Raw genomic sequence first — 19,074 nt, 5'->3', positions numbered from 1 at the left:
GCTAGTCACAGCAGAGGATCACAAGAGCCTAATAGCTATGCCCTTATGAATGCATAAGATGATGTTAAATGAAATGAACTCCATGTTATGGAAACGAGTGTTATATTACTGTTGTAATTACTTTCAATATGCCATGTGAAACCATAGCTTCTTTTGTTGTTGATCCTCTTGTATCCCCTTCCTGTGGTTGTTCCTCCACTACGACTGTATCTCATCTGAGTACCTGGATACTGTATGTACTGGTATTAGAACTAGGGAAGTGAAAGGGAATATCAAAATTGAGAGACATAGAATAAAAAGACAAAGACTCCAAAGGCAATACTTGCAAAACCATTTAATGTAAACCAACTGAAAATCTCATGGGGGGAGAAGGAAAGGGGGAGGGGGCAGGGGGAAATGAGGAAGGTAGCAAACAGTACAAGAAATGTACCCATGGCCTAATGTACATAACTGTAATCCCTCTGTACATCACTTTGAAAATAAGTTATAAAAAAATAAAATAAAATGCTAGGGGAAACCGAAGAAAGCCTGGTAGCTATTGGCAGGTTACTTACCACTTCAACCAAAGGGGAGGGGTGTCTGTCCCATGTATCTTCCTCAGAGGGTCGGGAGTACCTGTCCCCTGAATAGATTTGCTCCAGAATCCTCAGCTTCCATACTTTTCTGAGCTGTGAAGTCCATTCTTCCGGAAAACGGGTATGGGCTCCAAGGATTTACGGCAGAAGAGGAGTGCAGGCTCTATGAGTTGTCTTTACTTTCTCAGGGTCCCCAGAAAGAGGAGGGGGTGTCATCAATACCAGGTCTATGTCTCTCCCTGTATTGCTACCTGCACAGTACTAAATCTGTCTATAGACAACCTTCTGTCTATTGGGGATGTGAGGGAGGAGCCAAGGATAAATCTTAAGTTTAGGTTTCAAAAAGCTGGGTGAATGGTAAAACACGGATCCAGATGGGGTGAGGTAGAATAAGTTGGGGGCCATTTTTCTACGTGCAAGAGAGTATTCTTTTATCTCTACCCATTCTTTGATAGTGTGCAGCTTGTTGCTACTTTTCCCACTTCATGTACACGCAGACACCTCACTTATGGTAGGACTCACAAGCATATTGTCTATAAGAACACTCAGCCTGAACCTAGGATTTCTCAGCTACAAATAACCAACAAGTATTCTAACTTCAAATAAATTCTATTCTAGAACACTTGCTGATGAAATGCCCAGCTCCAATATCATACGGCTCACGGCATCATGTCATTAGCGTTGGTTTTTATGTTTTTTGGAGCTCTATTTGAATAGAGAAAGGAAAAAAAATTCAAGTAGGTTCCATTCAGAAAATGTTGTATGATATTTGTTCTGAAAAATATATTCCTTAATAGCAACTGGAGATTAATATGGTAAGATAAGTCAAGCTCAAATAGCCAAGTGCCAAAGCTTCTCATGTGTTTGTGGAATTTAGACCTGACATGATGATGATGATGATGATAATGATGATGATGATGATGATGATGATGATGATGATGATGATGTTGATGAAGAAGAAGAAAATAACCATAGGACCTAAGTGCAGAAGGATAATAGCTTAGGGATGTCAGTGGAGAAGGTAGAGGGGATGGAATGGTATTGGGAAGTGAAAATAATTAACATATTTATATGTACATATATGAAGACATTTTAATGAAACTTATCAAACTCAGACAAAGTATGCAGAAGAGAAGAGAACATGGAGCTACATTGCAATGTGCTAACTTTATCAAAAATATACTGTAGGTATACATCTATGGGATTTTCCCAATGATACCTTGTGATATTATTAATGTATGCTAATTGGAAAACAAAATTAAAAATAAAAGTAATATTCGTTCCTATTTTGGTGAGTCTACAAGATTAGGGATTTATGTTAAGGAAATATTAAGAATCCATGTTGAAATCATGTTGAACATCTAAATATTAACTCAATTTAATTATGTTCAAAACATTTTCTCAACTGCTTTGGAAATGAGGAGAAGACTGGAATAATTTGAATGACTGGCGTTTTCAGTGTTATGTCTGTCTTACTCACGAATGCAGGAAGTACCCTTAGAACACTCCCTGCAGAGGAAAGCTGGTCCCTGCAATCTTTCAATCTGTAATCTCTTCAAGCTGCTCAGTAGCTGAGCATGAATTTGTCCTCCAGCTCATTGGAATTTTGACAGAAATCTGGTCAGATCTGACTTCTACTGTAGGAATGTGGTAGACGTTTACAATTCTAAGAGTTCTAGTCTTTTTCCTACAATCCTCCTCCATCTTTTCTCTCCATAACATTCATGGTTTAAAACTATAGTTTTATCTAAGTCCTTTGTTCCCTGTGTTAGGCTTTTTGAGAACACAATTTCCAGGTGTGAATTATTAGATATATTTAACATTTTGCACACATACTCCAATGTTCCATTAACATGGCAGGTCCATGTTCAGACCTGTGATGACCTATTTTATAGTACTTCTCAAATTTTTCTATTTATCTTCTTCAGTGATCACTTCACTTACCACTTTCATTCAGGGTTAAACTACAGCTGCTTTCTTCTTCTTGGATAGTTTCCAGGCAGATTTTTCAACCAGAAAGATAAATGATAGTATCTATATACTTATTTTTGTGGATTCATTAAGATTAGTGTAGCCATATGTATTGTTTCCATATGCCATTTATGTTGTTTAAAACACCTTCAGTAATATTTAGATAAATCACTCAGAAATCATACCTAGCCTCAAAGAATTTCTGTGAGCCATTTAAGATCCAGAATTTTTTTGTTGATAAATTTTATAATTGTATCATTCTTCTTTTCAGCATCCAGTGAAGCTGTTCTGGCTCCGAGCTGTTCTTGTTATTCTTGTGTGGTTAAAATAAAACTATTTTTCTCTTTTACTTATTTTGCTTTAACACTTTTTAGAAATCTTTATCATTGTTCTTATTTCCTTGTTCTTAAGACTTGCTCTGATGAAGAAATCTAGAAACTTCCATCTTTCACTTTCAAACTTTAACTTTTGTTATTTTTTTCTTTTGGAAAAGACTTAAGTTTTTTTTTGCTAAATTCTGTCTTTCCTTCTTTGAAACCCTTTTGTTTACTTTTTAAATTTTATTTTTACTATATGCAGTGAAGACATAATATGTGCTAGGGACTGCTGGATACTGGCAATGAGGTCCAAGTAATTAGACAATACTTAAAATACAACACGATGAGCATATGATATGAAGAAAGGCTTCACATCATCATCGTCATCATCATCGTCATCATCATCATCATCATCATCATCATCATCATCATCATCATCAAATTCTATATGCTTTGCCAGTCTTAGGGCTTGAACTCTAGCCCTAGGCACTCTTCCTAAGCTCCTTTTGCTCAAGGCTACCACTACACCACTTAAACCACAGAACTACTTCCTTTTTCTGTGATTAATTGGAGATATGTCTTGCACTCTTCTGACTAGGTTGGTTTTGAGAGCCTTAGCTCTCAGCCTTATGAGTAAGTAGGATTACAGGCACGAGATACTGGTGCATGGCTAATGCTTAGCATTATTAAGGGTATCTGAAAGCACAGATACGAGCCCGAATGCAGAGAGGGCTCAAGAGAAAGTATTATATAAAAGTTAGGCAAAAGGGAGGGACACAAATTTTCAAGGCATGTACAGACTCTTTCTGGTTATATTTGAAATTTCTTTTCTGGAAGCTATTTTTAAGCATATACAAATAAAACATGTATTTATAGAAAAGAGAATGAAAAAACATGTTTGCCTGGTAGTTTATGAATATTGCAACTAGTTTTAGTATAACTAGATATACATTCCTTTCTGGGCAGATAGAGAAACTCTCATGGTTTCTGGTGTTGAATGTTTTATGCTTTTTTTCTGTGGCTCAAGAATACTACTTCTGTACTCTCTTGTCATTATAACTTTCAACATAATTCACGTAAATCATAATTCACAATTCTGCTAGTAGATAATGGGTACTTTATTATAGGAAAGTGACTAGTTTTGGGTATAAGTTTGTAAATACATTTCCAAGTTTGTCATAATGAGTGAGAATTAACAAGCATATTGCTCCTCTTATTGGAAAGTCGAAGTGTGATATTACAATGTTTTATTGGCAAACACGCTGTTTCAATTACTTTTGATAAAGTATGTTGCATGGGATAGGTGTTCAAGTATGCCATTGTACTAACAAAGCAGTGTTTGAGTCTAGAAATGACAACAAGCTGAATTACAAATAAAAAATTCCTGTAATTGTAATATGAAACGATTCTTGATAATATGAGCTCTAGCTCCCATACTACAGATGAGAAAACTGAAAATCAGAGAGGCAGTAAATGAAAAAGAAAATTCTGATTTTTAAGTTTCATTTTCTCTGTAGCTCAGGTTGGCTATCTGTTGCTTTGTAGCATCAAGCTGGCCTGGAGTAGGTGAGATTCTTGCTTCAGTCTCCATGTGTCGGGATAACAAGCATGAATTGGTGCATAATCAACATTTGATAATGTTGCATTTGCTCTAATTTCAGAAACCTTTGCCAATTCTGTTGCTTTCATAATTTGTTATCATTTTTTTCCATTAAGTAGCACATGTAGTATACAGATTATTTGGAAATTTAAAAAAAGAAAAAGGAAATATTTTAAGTTGTGATATATAGATACATGTTAATAATTGGGAGAATATGTACATATGTTTGCATACATGAGTGTATATATGTTTCTATAAATGTGCACATGAATGTGCACATATATCTCATACACAAGCACATGTACGCATGACACATGCCCACATATGTTTGTAGGTCTGTGGGTGATTTGGTTTTCTTTTCCATGTACACAACCAAAGCCAAGAGTTAAGAAATGTTAGAAGGAGAAAGTGGAGATTCTCTTTAATTGCAGGTATCTAATGGGACACAAAACTTAAATAACTTACCATAATTTTGTGAGTTCCTTCTTATGTCTCTTAAATACTATTATTTAAAGAGATAACTTTAACTTATAGTTCATCTTGCTAGAGAATGTTTTGTTTCAGAAACAAGTTGATCTAAGCAAACATTTATCAGTTTCCTATTATAAAAATAAAATGAAAATATCAGTATTCTCAGTTTACAAATAAAGACCTTATGGCCCTCAAAACTGGACTGAATAATTCCTTTGACATCTTCCAGTTGAGGAAGACTACCTGCTGCTATTTCAAATACTTAAAGACTGAGCAGAAGGATCAACAACTTCAAACTACATGAGGAGGATGGGCCAGTGGTGGAAAGGAGGGGCGGGATAGGAGGGAAGGGGAGGAGAAGAGAGGAGAGGAGAGGACCTCTTAGTTAATGTATGACTGACATCAGAAACTTGTGGCCACATCAGTGTTCTGTTCCTGCAGTCCCTTTACTTACTAGCAAAAGAAAAGGAAGAGAAAGGGGAGGAAGAACAAAAATCACACTTTTATGGTCATTATCTGTTATTCATGCAGTCATACATTATTGCTTTTGGTTTCCATGTCATTCTGCAATATATTTTATTCCTTTTAGCTTAAAAAACTGAATCTCAAGAATGTCCTATTCCTTCTTTAGAGTTTATTCTCTTATTATCTTTGAGTGGTTTGTACAAATAAGTTTCAATTCTACATGTCAGTTTATGAGTACAATGCATCTTTTATAGTCACAGAGAAATGAATAGACACTCCAATGTCTGTCTTTATACCACTGCACACAACAGACTCTATGGTTGTTTCTCCTATCTTATATTAAAAAAAAATAATCATAGCATCTGAATAATTTATTCAAATTTTACTTTGTTTCTCTAAGCAAAGCAGATTGAGAGCAAAAAATGAATTAAAGATAGTAAAAAGAGCTCTGGCTCTGAACCATGGCTGGTTGTTAACACTGAATTTGTTTCATGGAAACACGCAAATAGTGCTTCTGGACTGACGTGAAAAAGTACAGAGTTAAAAGTTAATATCAAAACTGAAACAAAGCCATGTGTGCAGGCTCACATTAAGAGCAGGACACTGGATCCAAGGATGTGATCTCACTTCATAGTAAAACAGGTCCTGCAGCCCAGGTAACTCAGGAAGCAGAATGGTAATTATTCACAGAAGAGAGCAGGCAGTGTACTGTTACAATACTACAGTAGAAAGTCAGAAGGTCACAGAGCTTGAGGGTTAAATGATACAACCCGACACTGCTGGGCCTCCTTTACAAAGAAATAATAAGATGGGAGAGAATGAAGCCAGTTCACCTAACACATCTTTACAAGGTAAGCGCCAATGGACTCTGAAACATTCACAATCAGAAATTTAAGCAGTGTTGTTAACTCTGTGTGTGTATGTGTGTGTGTGTGTTTGTGTGTGTGTATGAGAAAGAGAGAGAGAGAGAAAGAGAGAGAGAAGAGAGAGAGAGAGAGAGAGAGAGAGAGAGAGAGAATTATTGCATGGGTATATGCATTCACATGCATGTTCCCTGCCTCTATTTTTAGATGTTCTCTGAGGAGGGTGAAAGAGGTTGGAATTATTGATCTAGGGAAAAAAAATCAACTTGTCTTTAAAAAAAAACACTCAACAAAATCACAAGTGTGGCAGAATGTAGAATTAAACCTTTTTACCTCCAATGCAATGCGGGGAGATGGTTCAGTCAACTGCCAGTGGCTTTCTCATGTTGGACATTTTCCATCCTTGCTTGAATATTGACTCTTTTGAATCTAGCTGTGGAATTTATATTTGTAAGAAAGTGTTGCTATCTCTGGGCTTTACAAGCTCATTATGCCTGTAATTAATATCATTTCATTACACATTACACATTTCTCAGTTGAAGAGGTTTGTTTTACAGACCTCACCCCCCACCCCCAGGTACCTTTGTACTGTGAAGGGATTGGCTTGTTGACATTGGCCTCCCTAGGCATCCACAGTTCAGTTTGTTGTTGGGGAAAAAATACAAAGTTCCCTGTTGATGAGTGACAGCATTTCTTTCTTATAGAAAGAAAAATAGAAAATAGGGCAATACTATCATGTGGCTATGATTTCTAGAAGTCAGCACTCTTGTGAATTATTTATTTCCTTTATAAATAAAATTGTGATCAAGGCATATTTTAAATGTACTTGATAATGAAGAAAAATACATACCCCATAATAATGATTCTGTTTCATTGTGTTCTCATGAAATATAGTGTGCCACAAAGAAAATCTGTTAATGGCCCAGCTCCCCATCCAGTTCAAATTGGCAAAAATACAATAACATTTAAAAAAACCTGATGTATATGAATAGCAATCAGTACAGACATGCATGGTCTCTAAAACATTTCATCTTCTTGATATTTTTATTTCTCTCTTTAATCTTCATAACACCTGTTTGAGGATTTCATTTTATTCCTGTATGTTCCTTAATGCTTTTGAAATATGCTGTAAAATACTTTTCAGTTCATTGAATGATTTTTATGAGAAAAAAAATCCTAGTAGAGGTGACACTGATCAAGATACATTGTGTTTATAAACTGCTCTACTAAATGACTGTGTACAATATACACATGGTGAATATACACTTAAAGTTCATCCATATAAAAAAGGGAAATAAAAAATGAAAACTATAAAATAAAAACATAATTCTATGAGAATAATTTGTGTTTTATAAATCAAATGGTAGTATGCATGACTGTAACATATCTTAATTGTCTCTAGTATTTTTTCTTTGGGAAAGCACAGAAATATCTAGGTTGTCAGAGCTGTTCACATGACCATGGATTTGTATGAACAGTATGTGATTGCCTGCTAATATTGTGACTAGCAAGTTTGAGGTTAGGTTTATGTGTTACATGTCTGTGTATATAGCTGGAAATAAACTAGAGCATTAAGTAAATCTATTTCCTCCTTACTTGTTATTCTTATGTGGAAATCCTTAAATGTGCATTGATGTTTTTGTTTTCTCATTTTTCTGAGCACGTTCATATATGTTTCATTTCTGGTGCTATGCTGTACTGGTTAAAGATAGCTCTCTCTCTGTCTCCTATTTATACCTATGTATAAAAATGCAATTATGTCCAGAATTATTAGAATTATTAGAGTATATCAGAAATGCATGTACAGATTTAATTTAAAGCAATTTCTTTTTTTTTTCTTTTGGCCAGTCCTGGGCCTTGGACTCAGGGCCTGAGCACTGTCCCTGGCTTCCTTTTACTCAAGGCTAACACTCTGCCACTTGAGCCACAGTGCCACTCCTGGCCGTTTTCTGTATATGTGGTGCTGGGGAATCGAACCCAGGGCCTCATGTATACGAGGCAAGCTCTCTTGCCACTAGACCATATCCCCAGCCCTTTAAAGCAATTTCTACAGTAAATATTTTAATGCCATGGCTTAAGTTATAGAATCATATGCTTAAATTGTAAATGTTTTGTGGTTAGAGGACAACTGTCAGGTAAGTTTTATCATAGATATTTTTCTTTATGCACTCTGAAAACACTCTTTAATAATGAGTATGTTTTCTCTTCTGATCTTTTCTGACTTGAAATGCACCATTGGTACGTCCACAAATAGTCCAGAGCTGTATTCTTAGAGTATTTAACTATTTCCATTCTAGATGAATTTGAATTAAAATTCTTAAGAGAACCTGCAAATCAAATGAGAGTTGAAGGCATTTCAAGTGTTGATTTTAAATTATATTTTTCATATTTCTTTAAATTATAAGGGAATTAAATGTAGTGGGGATCATTTGCAGCTGTATCTGTATGTGTGTTTGTAAGATATTTGGTATGATTTGTAACTACACTACAAAACAAATCACACTGGACTTTTCCTTTAGAGAGTACCCATGTGTTACTGAGCTGTCTGCAGAATATTCTGTCATGTATGTGAAACTGTTACAAAATGATCAAACTCAGTTCAAAGGTTTTGAAATCTTTAGGTTCACCTGTGACTTAACAATATTTTTTGTAATACAAAAGGTTTGGAAATTATTTGAAAACTGTTCATTATTATCAACTCTGCTTTTAAGTGGATAATCACAGTAAGGCACATGTTATGCTTAGTATATTAATCATAAGGTTGACTCTCAAGTGATTTAGCAATGAGGATATTGTATTGCTGTTTGAATATCATAGAGATTATCATTGGAATTCCATCATGTGCTTTGAATAGTGATTTATTTTCTAGTGCTACTTATAGACGTTATTTACATTCATTCTAGTTAGACTTTGGAAGGTGTTAAGATTGAATCTGTGCTTCCAACTCCATTTGTTGAAAATTGGTTCTTACTTCAATGGTCCTGGAAGGTGGGCCTTCTAGGGAGGTATTTCTCTTATGAATGCTCATCCCTCTTTAAGTGGACTCACATAAAGGGCTATTGGGAATTGTGTTGTTCTCTCTTGCTCATCTGTATTCTGCCATGTGAAGAATCAGCTGCCTCTGAGATCTACCTTTTTTTTACAAGTGAAAGTGCAGTTGAACCAAGGTTATCTCAGCTTGATATGAACAAATCTCAATTATCTTTTCAAATGTCGAAAGCAAGCTCTTGTTGGGCAACGGTAGCCCACTCTTAGAATCCTACTTTAGGAGTTTGAGATCTGAGGATCTTGGTTCAAAGCCAGATTGGGAAGAAAAGACCATGAGACTCCTGTTGCCAATTAACTACCAAAAAGTCAAAAATGGAGCTGTGGCTCAGTGATAGAGTGTTAGAAGAGTGCCTAGAAGCTCAGGGACCACACTTATACTCTGAGTTTAAGCCCCAGGACTGTTAAACAAACAAATACATAGAAAAAGCAAGTTCTCTCAGTTTTGGTGTAAAATTAACCTTATAGAGAATTTAAAGTATTATGCATGAAGGTTTGTAATAGTCTTACCAATTTCAAAATAAACTATGGAATATAAGATAGAATGAAAATAACTTTTCCTGGTCTTTGAAAATATGACAAAAAGTATAAATAATATGGCATAAGGAATAGGGACAAGTGCCATCTATGCATTGTTAATTGCTGAGGAGAGGAAAGAATTGTTTCTTTGTGCAAACTCGTGGTGGCACTCTGTCAGACAGTGACAGGGGAGAGAAGGCCATGGCTTCACTGAATGCAAGGGTGACTGTTCTGTCCTTTACAGACAACTCACTTCCTAGAACACGCTTTTCTTAGACCACAGTTGGGCACATAAAGGATTGTTATCTCTTTTTTTTGCCAGGATGATAAGCCTTTTCTATTTTTCCTAGTATCTTAGTAACAGAGAGTAATGTTCTTAGAATTGTATAAGAGGGAACTAATCTAGTACTAGCCAGCAACTGAATCTTTCCTACCTTAGGAACTTAATCCTCAGAAACAATTTTATGAATTTTGTGGTTTTCTTTCTCTCCTATCACCCTTGGTAAAAAATGTTCAAGGCTACTCACCTCTTGGTAAAGGATAACATATATTAATTTACGTGGTGCTTACAGAATATTCTGAATGATTACAAGCTGGAGTAACCTTGTAAGAAGCGATTTCCTTGAGTAGGGGTAGGGACGTGTCTTCTTTGTGCTATTCAACATTGACTAGTTTCATAGGCTTACAACAGTTGTGTGGGTGGTTTGCACTACTGTCCATAACAACTTTTCTCTTTTTTATACCTTATTTCTTCTCTGTTCCTTTTATTTCTGCTATTGGCTATGGTGCTTGAACTCAGGGCTTGTAGTTTGTCCCTGAGTTCTTTTGCTCAAGGCTAGTGCTCTACCACATTAAGCCACAGTACCACTTCCATTTTTCTGGTGGTTAAGTGCAGGTAAGAGTCTCATGAACTTTTCTGCCTTAGCTAATTTGAACTTTCTTCCTCAGATCTCAGCCTCCTGAGTAGCTAGGATTATGGGCATAAACCACCAGGACCCAGCTATTCTTCTCAGTTCTTTAGCTCTAGGGAACTCTGCTCTAAAAATCATGAAAGTTGAGAGTCCATTAAGGAAAAATATTTTAAGTACTACAGAATAGGTTAGACCCTCTGCAAGAGGATTATGCCAGCTCTCAATGCAAATTAACAAGAGAAGAAGACTCTTCACCAACTTACTGCAGAAGATTGGGGTAGTCAGAGGAAGGAAACGTTATGTTCGAATATTAACACATTCTAGCTAGAAAAAGGTTTAGAAGGTCTAGAATCCATGTTTTATTTTGCAGAGCAGAAAACACTTCATACTAAGTGAAGAACATTTCCCTTGGTTTTACAGAAGCACGTACCAGAATCTAAGTGTCCACCTTAACAGGCCAGAGCAGGTAATTCCATGGGAAAATTTGGCACACTCTTTTTGAAAGGCATTTGCTTTCTGTTTAAGGGAAAAACAAGTGTAGGATATGACTTCTATACTGACACCATTTAGTTTCTGTGTTTGAGGCCTTGAAAGTGTTAACTAATATTCAATTAGGCTATTGTAGGTCCATCTAGAGTTCAGTATTTCTCATGACTGCATAAAAATTGCATTAGTATTATAAAACATTTAGTTAACTTTAATTATAACCAGAAGACAGACATCAGTTGAAAGTCTGTGGAGTACCTCTCCTGATCATTTTTAAGGGAATACGAATGTTCACTTTGGCTAGTAGAAGAAAAAAATCTAGGCAGGAAGGTGCCTTAGTGTCTGTACACCTCACCTGCAGCCCCAGGGGCTCAGTAGAGGAGAGACACTCCAACCTGTAATACTGGTTTGAGGTGCATGTTTACCTTCTGTGGTGGGAAAAAATATCTCTGCATTCATCATTGTAAACCATGCTTGTGAGTGCCCTGAGATCTTCCAAAGAGGACTTACCAGTTTCTCTGCCTTTCCAGGTAATAGAAATTTAGCAGCATTTTTTTTAATTAGCAGAAGTGTAAGCAGCTCTGTATCAATGCCTCTGTCCTCTACTGCTCCTTGATATTAGGCTTTGAACACTGGAGACCTGAAACAGTTTTTAGAGAAACTTTGAGAAGCCTTACTGGAGAGATAGATAGAGGTCTTATTGCACATGAACAAAATCCAGTGTGTTTGGAGCAAATAGAATTGCTGAGAATACCAAGGCATGAAATCTCAGGTGAGTCTGACGTAAGCAGTTAAGTTATACAAAGGTACATGAGAAATTGGTTTTTCTCAGGTGCAGGGAAAACAGATCAGGAGACAAAATTTGAAGTGAGAGGTAAGAGATAGCTAATAAGCTCAACAAAATTGAGCTAGGAAGTACTTTTTGTATTCCTTTTTTTTTTTTCAATCTACCTTATTAGAAACAGAATGACAAGCACTGTATTCAAACAGAACATGAGATAAAGCTGTACTGGCTTGGTACTTAGTTAAAACTTGTTACTGGGGAAAAGCCAATTCTCAATCACTTTGAAATACACAGTTTGTTCTTGGACTTTCACACATCTGAAAGGCATGATTTAATCCCCTTTGATTTAAGTACTGGTTTATTATACTGAAAGTGTTTCAAAGGGAAGTATTTTAAGTTTCAGTCAAAATTTCTATAAAATTGCGAAGAAAAGATGAAGCATACCTAAAAAATGCTGTGATCACTTAAACATTGTTATTAATAATGCAATTAAAATATTTCTGTGTATTTAAAAGATTGGATTTGCCTTTGAATTTTATTCACTTTTCTTATAGGAATGAACAAAAGCTTTGGTAATCATATGATGATTATATGTGTATAAACACCATATAATTATTACATTGTATGCTGTTCTCTGGATTTGGAGAAAGAGGTTATACAGATAGAAATAATTGAGCACTTCAGTAAGCCAACTTTTTTTTCTTTAGTCACTGTTTATTTTGGGAGGATTATTAACCAAGCATGTACTTATTATTAGAAAGTATCACACTTGATACATAAATGCAATAAAAATAGGCAGCTGACAAGTTTGCAGAGAAAATGTCATTAGGATAAAAACACATGAAAGGACATTGAGTTTCACTTGATCCCTTGAGTTTCTAATCTCTCCTCAGGAAAGTATGTGCAAACAGCTGTATTTGACAGAACTGTGTAGTTGCTGTGCTGATAGATAAAAGTCTAACCTCTCTCCAGCCAAACACTTCAGAAGGTATTTTTCATAAATGTTTTTAGTAATTTTTCCTGAAAAAACAATCTACATCTCCCCTTTAAGCCTCTGATCAGTGGAATACAGGTTAGATACTGTGTTCCCAAGATGAGTGTGACTTTGACAGATATGAAATCCTTTCTACTGAATAAATCCAAAAGTGAAAAGCTTTGAAAAAAACTCAACTACCAAATTTAATGTAACATAGTAAACAGGCATGTGGATCTGTTAAACAAGGCGAAAGACTTTGTCATTGACTTGGGACCCAGTTGAATGACTGACTTTGAAAAATGATTTCATCTCAAGGTCTTTTGCAGCTCTGCAATACCCTTGTTTTCACTCAAATGACTTACTTTGAAAATAGAACATGAGAAGCAGACAGAGCCAAAGTTTTGTTGTATTTATTTTCTTCTTTCTTCATGAACTTCTAATGAAATAGTAGACAGGTATCATGTTCCATTAAGTTATTGATAAGTCTTGAACAATTCTTTATCACATCACATTGCTTGCTGTATCTGACATGCAGAAATCAGGTCTTCCACAAAAAGTGGAAAGTATTTCCTTTCCGGCCAATTTTTGTTATTTTTATAAATAGATATAGGTTACTAAGAAACTGTAGATTCAGCTAATGATCATTTCATAGAGGAAAAAGGATTTCAATTGACTTTGGCACTGTGATAACGTCGAGTAAGTAGCCAAAAGGAAGAAGTTTTTCCATACCAAAAGTACTTCAGAGGGAAATTCTATAAATTATATACATCTATGTATTTCATGTTACATTTTCTTCTGTCATTGGAAACAAAACAGTATTTTTTAAAACAATTTTATAATGCAAGAATCTACAAATAAGAAAAAAGTAGAAAATATGGCTAAAATTATAGTGATAGTAAAATTTGTACTAAAAATGCCATGCCAAAGCATCTTGAGTAGCTTCTCTGCTAGTCACCAGTCTATTTTTAAACTCCCTAACTGTCAAGATAAACTAGGATAAAATTAGAATAATATGCATGACACAGACCTAATTAGAAAATTTTGTTAGACAACGCTGATGAGTGAAATTCAGAGAGTAATAGGAAAATGGGAAATAATATTGTTTAATTAACCTCAAAGTCTTGTTGCTCATTCTTTGATTTCATTTTCAGGATTATATTTATATATTTTCCACTCTGTTATTTCATCTGCATAGGTTTCTATTGTGAAGCATTTTTTCTACATTAGAGAACATACATTATTGCTCATATTTGTAGAACCTAGTAATTATTAATATTCTGTATAAAATGATGTTATATAGATTTTGTAGAATATTCTGCACTAATATTGTGATATGGGTAGTAGAAGGTAAAATGATCTTCACATAAAATTTGTATTTAAGTTGCTAGTCATATAGATTGTGGAAAGAACTGGCAAATTGGATAGTAATTGAAGACAGAAATGCACTCTAAATTCCATCTCACAAAAACAAGTATTCTCTCTTCTTGTAATAAACACAACTTGTGGATTCCCTCAGTGTACTAGGTGCCCCTTTATGTTTGTTTGTGTCATTGTCATTCAATTAGCAGAAGAATTATCTCAATGATAACTTATCTAACTTACCAAGCCAAAGCAGTCATTCTCTGTCTTGATAAGTGATGGCCATTCTATAGCTCACGATCAGCCATTTTCCTTCTTTTTGCCCGTTTTTTGTGGTAGATTTCTCTGCATTGATGTGTTCTCCTTCTGAGATGAAGGACCATCACTAGCATGCTGATTACTGTATTCTTTTTCCTACAACTAAAGCATTAGCCATGTTTTCAACAAGTATGAATTTAATATGCTTAGAAAAAGCAAACATAAAATGCACATTATTATTCCTATGTGTGTATGCAATTTTCATTTATTCAAATATGAAAATTAGTTGAGCATAAAGTAGTGGCACTTAACATGATTAGTACAAAAACAAATGAAATGCAAGTCTTAACCAAACAAAAAACATTGGCAAGAAAACACTGTTCTAAAATTGAAAGGGTTTTTTTTTCCTACAAGAGTAATAGGTGATAGAGTCTTTTTAGTGTAAGAGACTGGAGATTGGAATTAGTGCTTTGTAATTCAATATCTGAGAATTTGTTTATTTACTCTAGCTGTCAATACAGGGGTTCTGGCTGGATTTCCTAAGAGGAGTTCTCAGAGACTCTTAAGAATAAAAAAGCAAGGGGGGAAAAGCAGCACCAGGAGTTGGTGATTTTATAAACACAATTCAGTAGAAGAATCCAGGGGCTTTACTTGTGCGTCAGACGCTAATTTGCAGGGATTCAAACATGATGTAAAAATAATAGGTTTCGATGGTTGGCTGAGCATGTAAGTTAATATCTATAAAAGATCATTACAAGAGTTCTTTGAAACAAACATAATTTGCCCTTTTCACAAACAAGAAAATTCCTTTTCAGGAAGGGAGTGAATGAAGGACATAGATCACTGTAGCAACTTCACTTTACTTCCTATTATTTGATTTGAGTTGATGTCATCTTTTGGTGCTGGGAATCAAACCCAGTGTCTCATGAATACTAGATAAGTACTATATGATTGAGCTATACATCTGTTACAAGCTTAACTTAAAAGAATAGGAAGAATAGTTTTTTTTTTCTCTTTCTACTGGGAGGAAGAGTGAGTGCAATGCAAATTTGCTGAGTGATAAAACAAGTAGATGATGAAGCTCCTGTCAAGTTGCCTCTATCATAGAAATACATGATTAATTTGTCCATAGTCACATAGGTGGCTATTTGTGGGGTATTGATTCCATAAAAGGTAGATAAAAGGATTGGCCAGCAGTAGTAATTACAGCAAAGTTAGCCAAGAGATTGTGTCAGGAAATGAGGAAAAGTGGAAAAAATTGTAGATGACTAATCTATTTTACACAGACACTGTAGGAGTGTGTGTATGTATGTGTGTGTATGTGTGTGTGTGTGTATGTATACCTAGTACACATGGAATTGTAGTTCTGTATATTTAGCTAGATATTTCCTGAATGTTGTCTAGAAGAGGAAATAAACTTCGTTACGAGTACATCTAACTTCTTGGTTTCATAGAAAGTAACTTTTTATGAGTTACCTCCCATCTCAAGTTAAAGACATGGGTAGTGTGTATATGCATTGCTGTCTGAAAACTGTGAATGTGAGAGACCTAAACTTGACCATTTAAAGAAAGGGAAATAAGTTTAGAATCAATGTTATCCACCTAAATGTTTGTTTTTAAGATGGTAACTGGGGCTTGAACTTGACCTGGGCACTGTCCCTTAAGTTTTTTACACATACTAGTGCCCCAGAGCTACAGCTACACTTTTGTCTTTTTGCTCGTTAATTGCAGAAAAGAGTCTCCTAGGCTTTTTTACCTGGGCAGGTTTTGAACTGCAGTCCTCAGATCTCAGCCTCCTGAGTAGCTAGGATTGGTGTGAGCCACCAGTTTTTGTTCAACAAAATGCTTTAAGACCCATGATAAGTAGTGATTAATGACAAGGATTGTATCAGTGTCATCATTAATGATAATGAAAAAACCAAGCAATATAATTAGTCTAAATGCCAGCAAGAGGAGTAATTAGAATCAACATATATTTGACTCTATTGTTTCTTTATCACTCTATTTTCCAAATGTACAATGTTTAAAGGAGTTACTATTAGAAAAGTGCTATAGTCGAGGAGAGTCCTTCAAATATGTACTTTTTATCTTCATTTGGGAAGATTTGTCACTATCTGATTTTATTGCTGAAAAGAATAGCATTCTCAAGTGTCCATCCTATCACTGCAGTATTTGATTTTCTGTGGATAAATATTTTTATAAAACTTTATTTAATTTTACATACAAGAAACAGTATTTTTCTCTTTGGGTATATAATAATTTGTGCTGACCTACCTCCTTCATAAACTTACGGCATGCCCATCACACATACATTCATAGAATTATTTTTGACAGTGACAAACTTCGAGAGTAGTTTGAAGTAAATGGGTTTTGCTAAATTCAGGAATGTTTTGAACATTAACCTTCAGTTTGAAGCTTTAGGTGATCACAAACTAGTATTGTGAAGTGAAGACTTACCTCTTTACATACGTTGAAACCTTAATGAAATCCTGAAACAATTGATGTTTCCTGATGCCAAAGATATTTCCTCTTCAGTGTTCTTAAAAAATTACATGCATGAGCCATAAAAACCTTTATATTTCCATAAACATAATAAAACTGTTACACCACATAACTTTGACTTAATCAATAATTCTGGGCTTAGCCTTAGGGTATGAAGGGAAATTTTTCCTGTAATGCATTTTAATTATGCTATAAGCTTTGGTAAATAGCTATTGATCTTCAGTATCTGGCATCAGAATGTTGTTCCTTTCTTGTTCTGATTCAGCCAGATAAATTTTGCCATAAAGACTAAAATGGAAAGTTCCACAAAACCCAAAGATTGGATAAGGACAATAAACAATATGTTGTTGTTGGATGTTAATAATTTAAATGTTAGGAGACTAAATGACCCTTCAGCAATCTAGAAGCACTCATTTGAGTTAAGAAATAGACACTTGTTTTAAGTAAATGATATTTTCTTTTCTTTTTTTTTTTGGCCAGTCCTGGGTCTTGGACTCAGGGCCTGAGCATTGTCCCTGGCTTCTTTTTGCTCAAGGCTAGCACTCTGCCACTTGAGCCACAGCGCCACACTTCTGGCCGTTTTCTGTATATGTGGTGCTGGGGAATTGAACCCAGGGCCTCATGTATACGAGGCAGGCACTCTTGCCACTAGGCCATATTCCCAGCCCGTAAATGATATTTTCTGATGGCGCTTTTGATAATTTTTGGTATTTTAATCTAGGATAAAAGGTAAAGTCCTAAGAAGGAAACCTCTTTATAGTTACATAATTTAAATTGTTCTTCTCTTCCTCCTTTTTCTCTTCCTCCTCTTCCTTCCCCCCCCCCCCCGCCACTTCCCCTTCTTTTAATTTGCTTTTTCACCCTCCTCTTCCTCCTCCTCTTTTTCCTACTTCTTCACCTCTCCTCTTTATTTTTCACCTACTTCCTCCTCCCCTCACCCCACTTCCCTTTTCCTTTTGAAGCAGTGCTTGCTGCCCAGCTTAAGCTGGCTTCAGGCTCAAAACCCTCAGCCTGCCTGGTGCTAGGATAGCAAGTGTGAGCCACCATGCCCATGTTGTACTTCAAGGTTTTTGAAAACGTGTCTAGTGCAGTGAAGATTATGATAGTAAATGTAAACTGGTAATTTCATAATGTTTTTGTTTTTTATTAAGCCAATATATAATATCCATGAAAATGCCTATGACATTAATAAGAATCTTTATGTTTGCTGCACTTTTGTTAAGCAGGTGATGAGGATGATTATAATCAGTACACACATACTGTCACAGTTAAGATTCACATTCATTACATGAGAATGGTCCTCTACCTCTGCCTTTACAGAAGGATGGCTGAGGTTAAGTTACTTGCTCAGGAATTTGTAAGAACAAAAAGTCGAGTCAGAATTCAAACCCAAGTCTGTCTGGCTCACATAATTTTGCCCTTCTTATATTAATATAAGCTTCTTCAGTAACCCTTTCAATTCATTGGAAAGTAAAATTGAGAGTATTTAACTGAAATTTATATTGGAATTTAAATGAACCACTTTTATTGTTCTTCATTTGTCCATTTAGTATTCTTCACTTGCCCATTATATCAGTCAGGTTTCCATCACTAAGGAAATACCTGAGATAATCACCGCATAAGGAGAGAAGGCATTCGGAAGGAGACAGAGCATGGGGTAGGTGTCAGAGGAAGTTGCCTACCTCATACACCCAGCAAAGAGACAAAGGAGAGAACAATGCTTCTTAATTATCCTCAAGATCTACAATTAGGCCTTATTTCTTAAGTTTCCAACCACCTGCAAAAGCACCAAGCTGACCTCAGCATAATTACACATGAACCTTGCTTGCTGGGTAGGTCCATTTAAAAACTCCTTAACATTCATTCAAAAATAGTCAAGTGACATTGTGGAACACATCCGATTCTCTTCATGAATTTGTTCTGTGGGAAAGACTCAATGTCCTAGCCTGCCAAGCTGAGACACATGTATAAT

General features: G+C 35.5%; 1 protein-coding gene across 4 annotated transcripts in view; it reads left to right on the top strand.

Annotated features, from left to right (window-relative positions):
• Naaladl2 (N-acetylated alpha-linked acidic dipeptidase like 2) overlaps window positions 1-19,074 on the top strand; it is a 1,189,792-nt gene that overhangs the window by 267,908 nt on the left and 902,810 nt on the right. Inside the window, exon 1 of one of the 4 annotated variants that reach the window (XM_048347098.1) lies at window positions 5,314-6,250. The exons of 1 other annotated variant lie outside the window; for it this stretch is intronic. In XM_048347098.1, coding sequence (XP_048203055.1) covers window positions 6,160-6,250 — 91 coding nt within the window. In that variant the 5' untranslated portion in view covers window positions 5,314-6,159. Of the gene's footprint in view, window positions 1-5,313; window positions 6,251-19,074 lie in introns of those variants that run through there. 2 more of the 4 variants (XM_048347095.1, XM_048347099.1) reach the window with 2 other exon arrangements.

The sequence above is a fragment of the Perognathus longimembris genome, chromosome 5 (assembly GCF_023159225.1).
Source record: "Perognathus longimembris pacificus isolate PPM17 chromosome 5, ASM2315922v1, whole genome shotgun sequence".
NCBI lineage: Eukaryota > Metazoa > Chordata > Mammalia > Rodentia > Heteromyidae > Perognathus > Perognathus longimembris.
The sequence above is the reverse complement of the archived record's forward strand: the minus strand, read 5'-3'. Positions and strand labels throughout refer to the sequence as shown.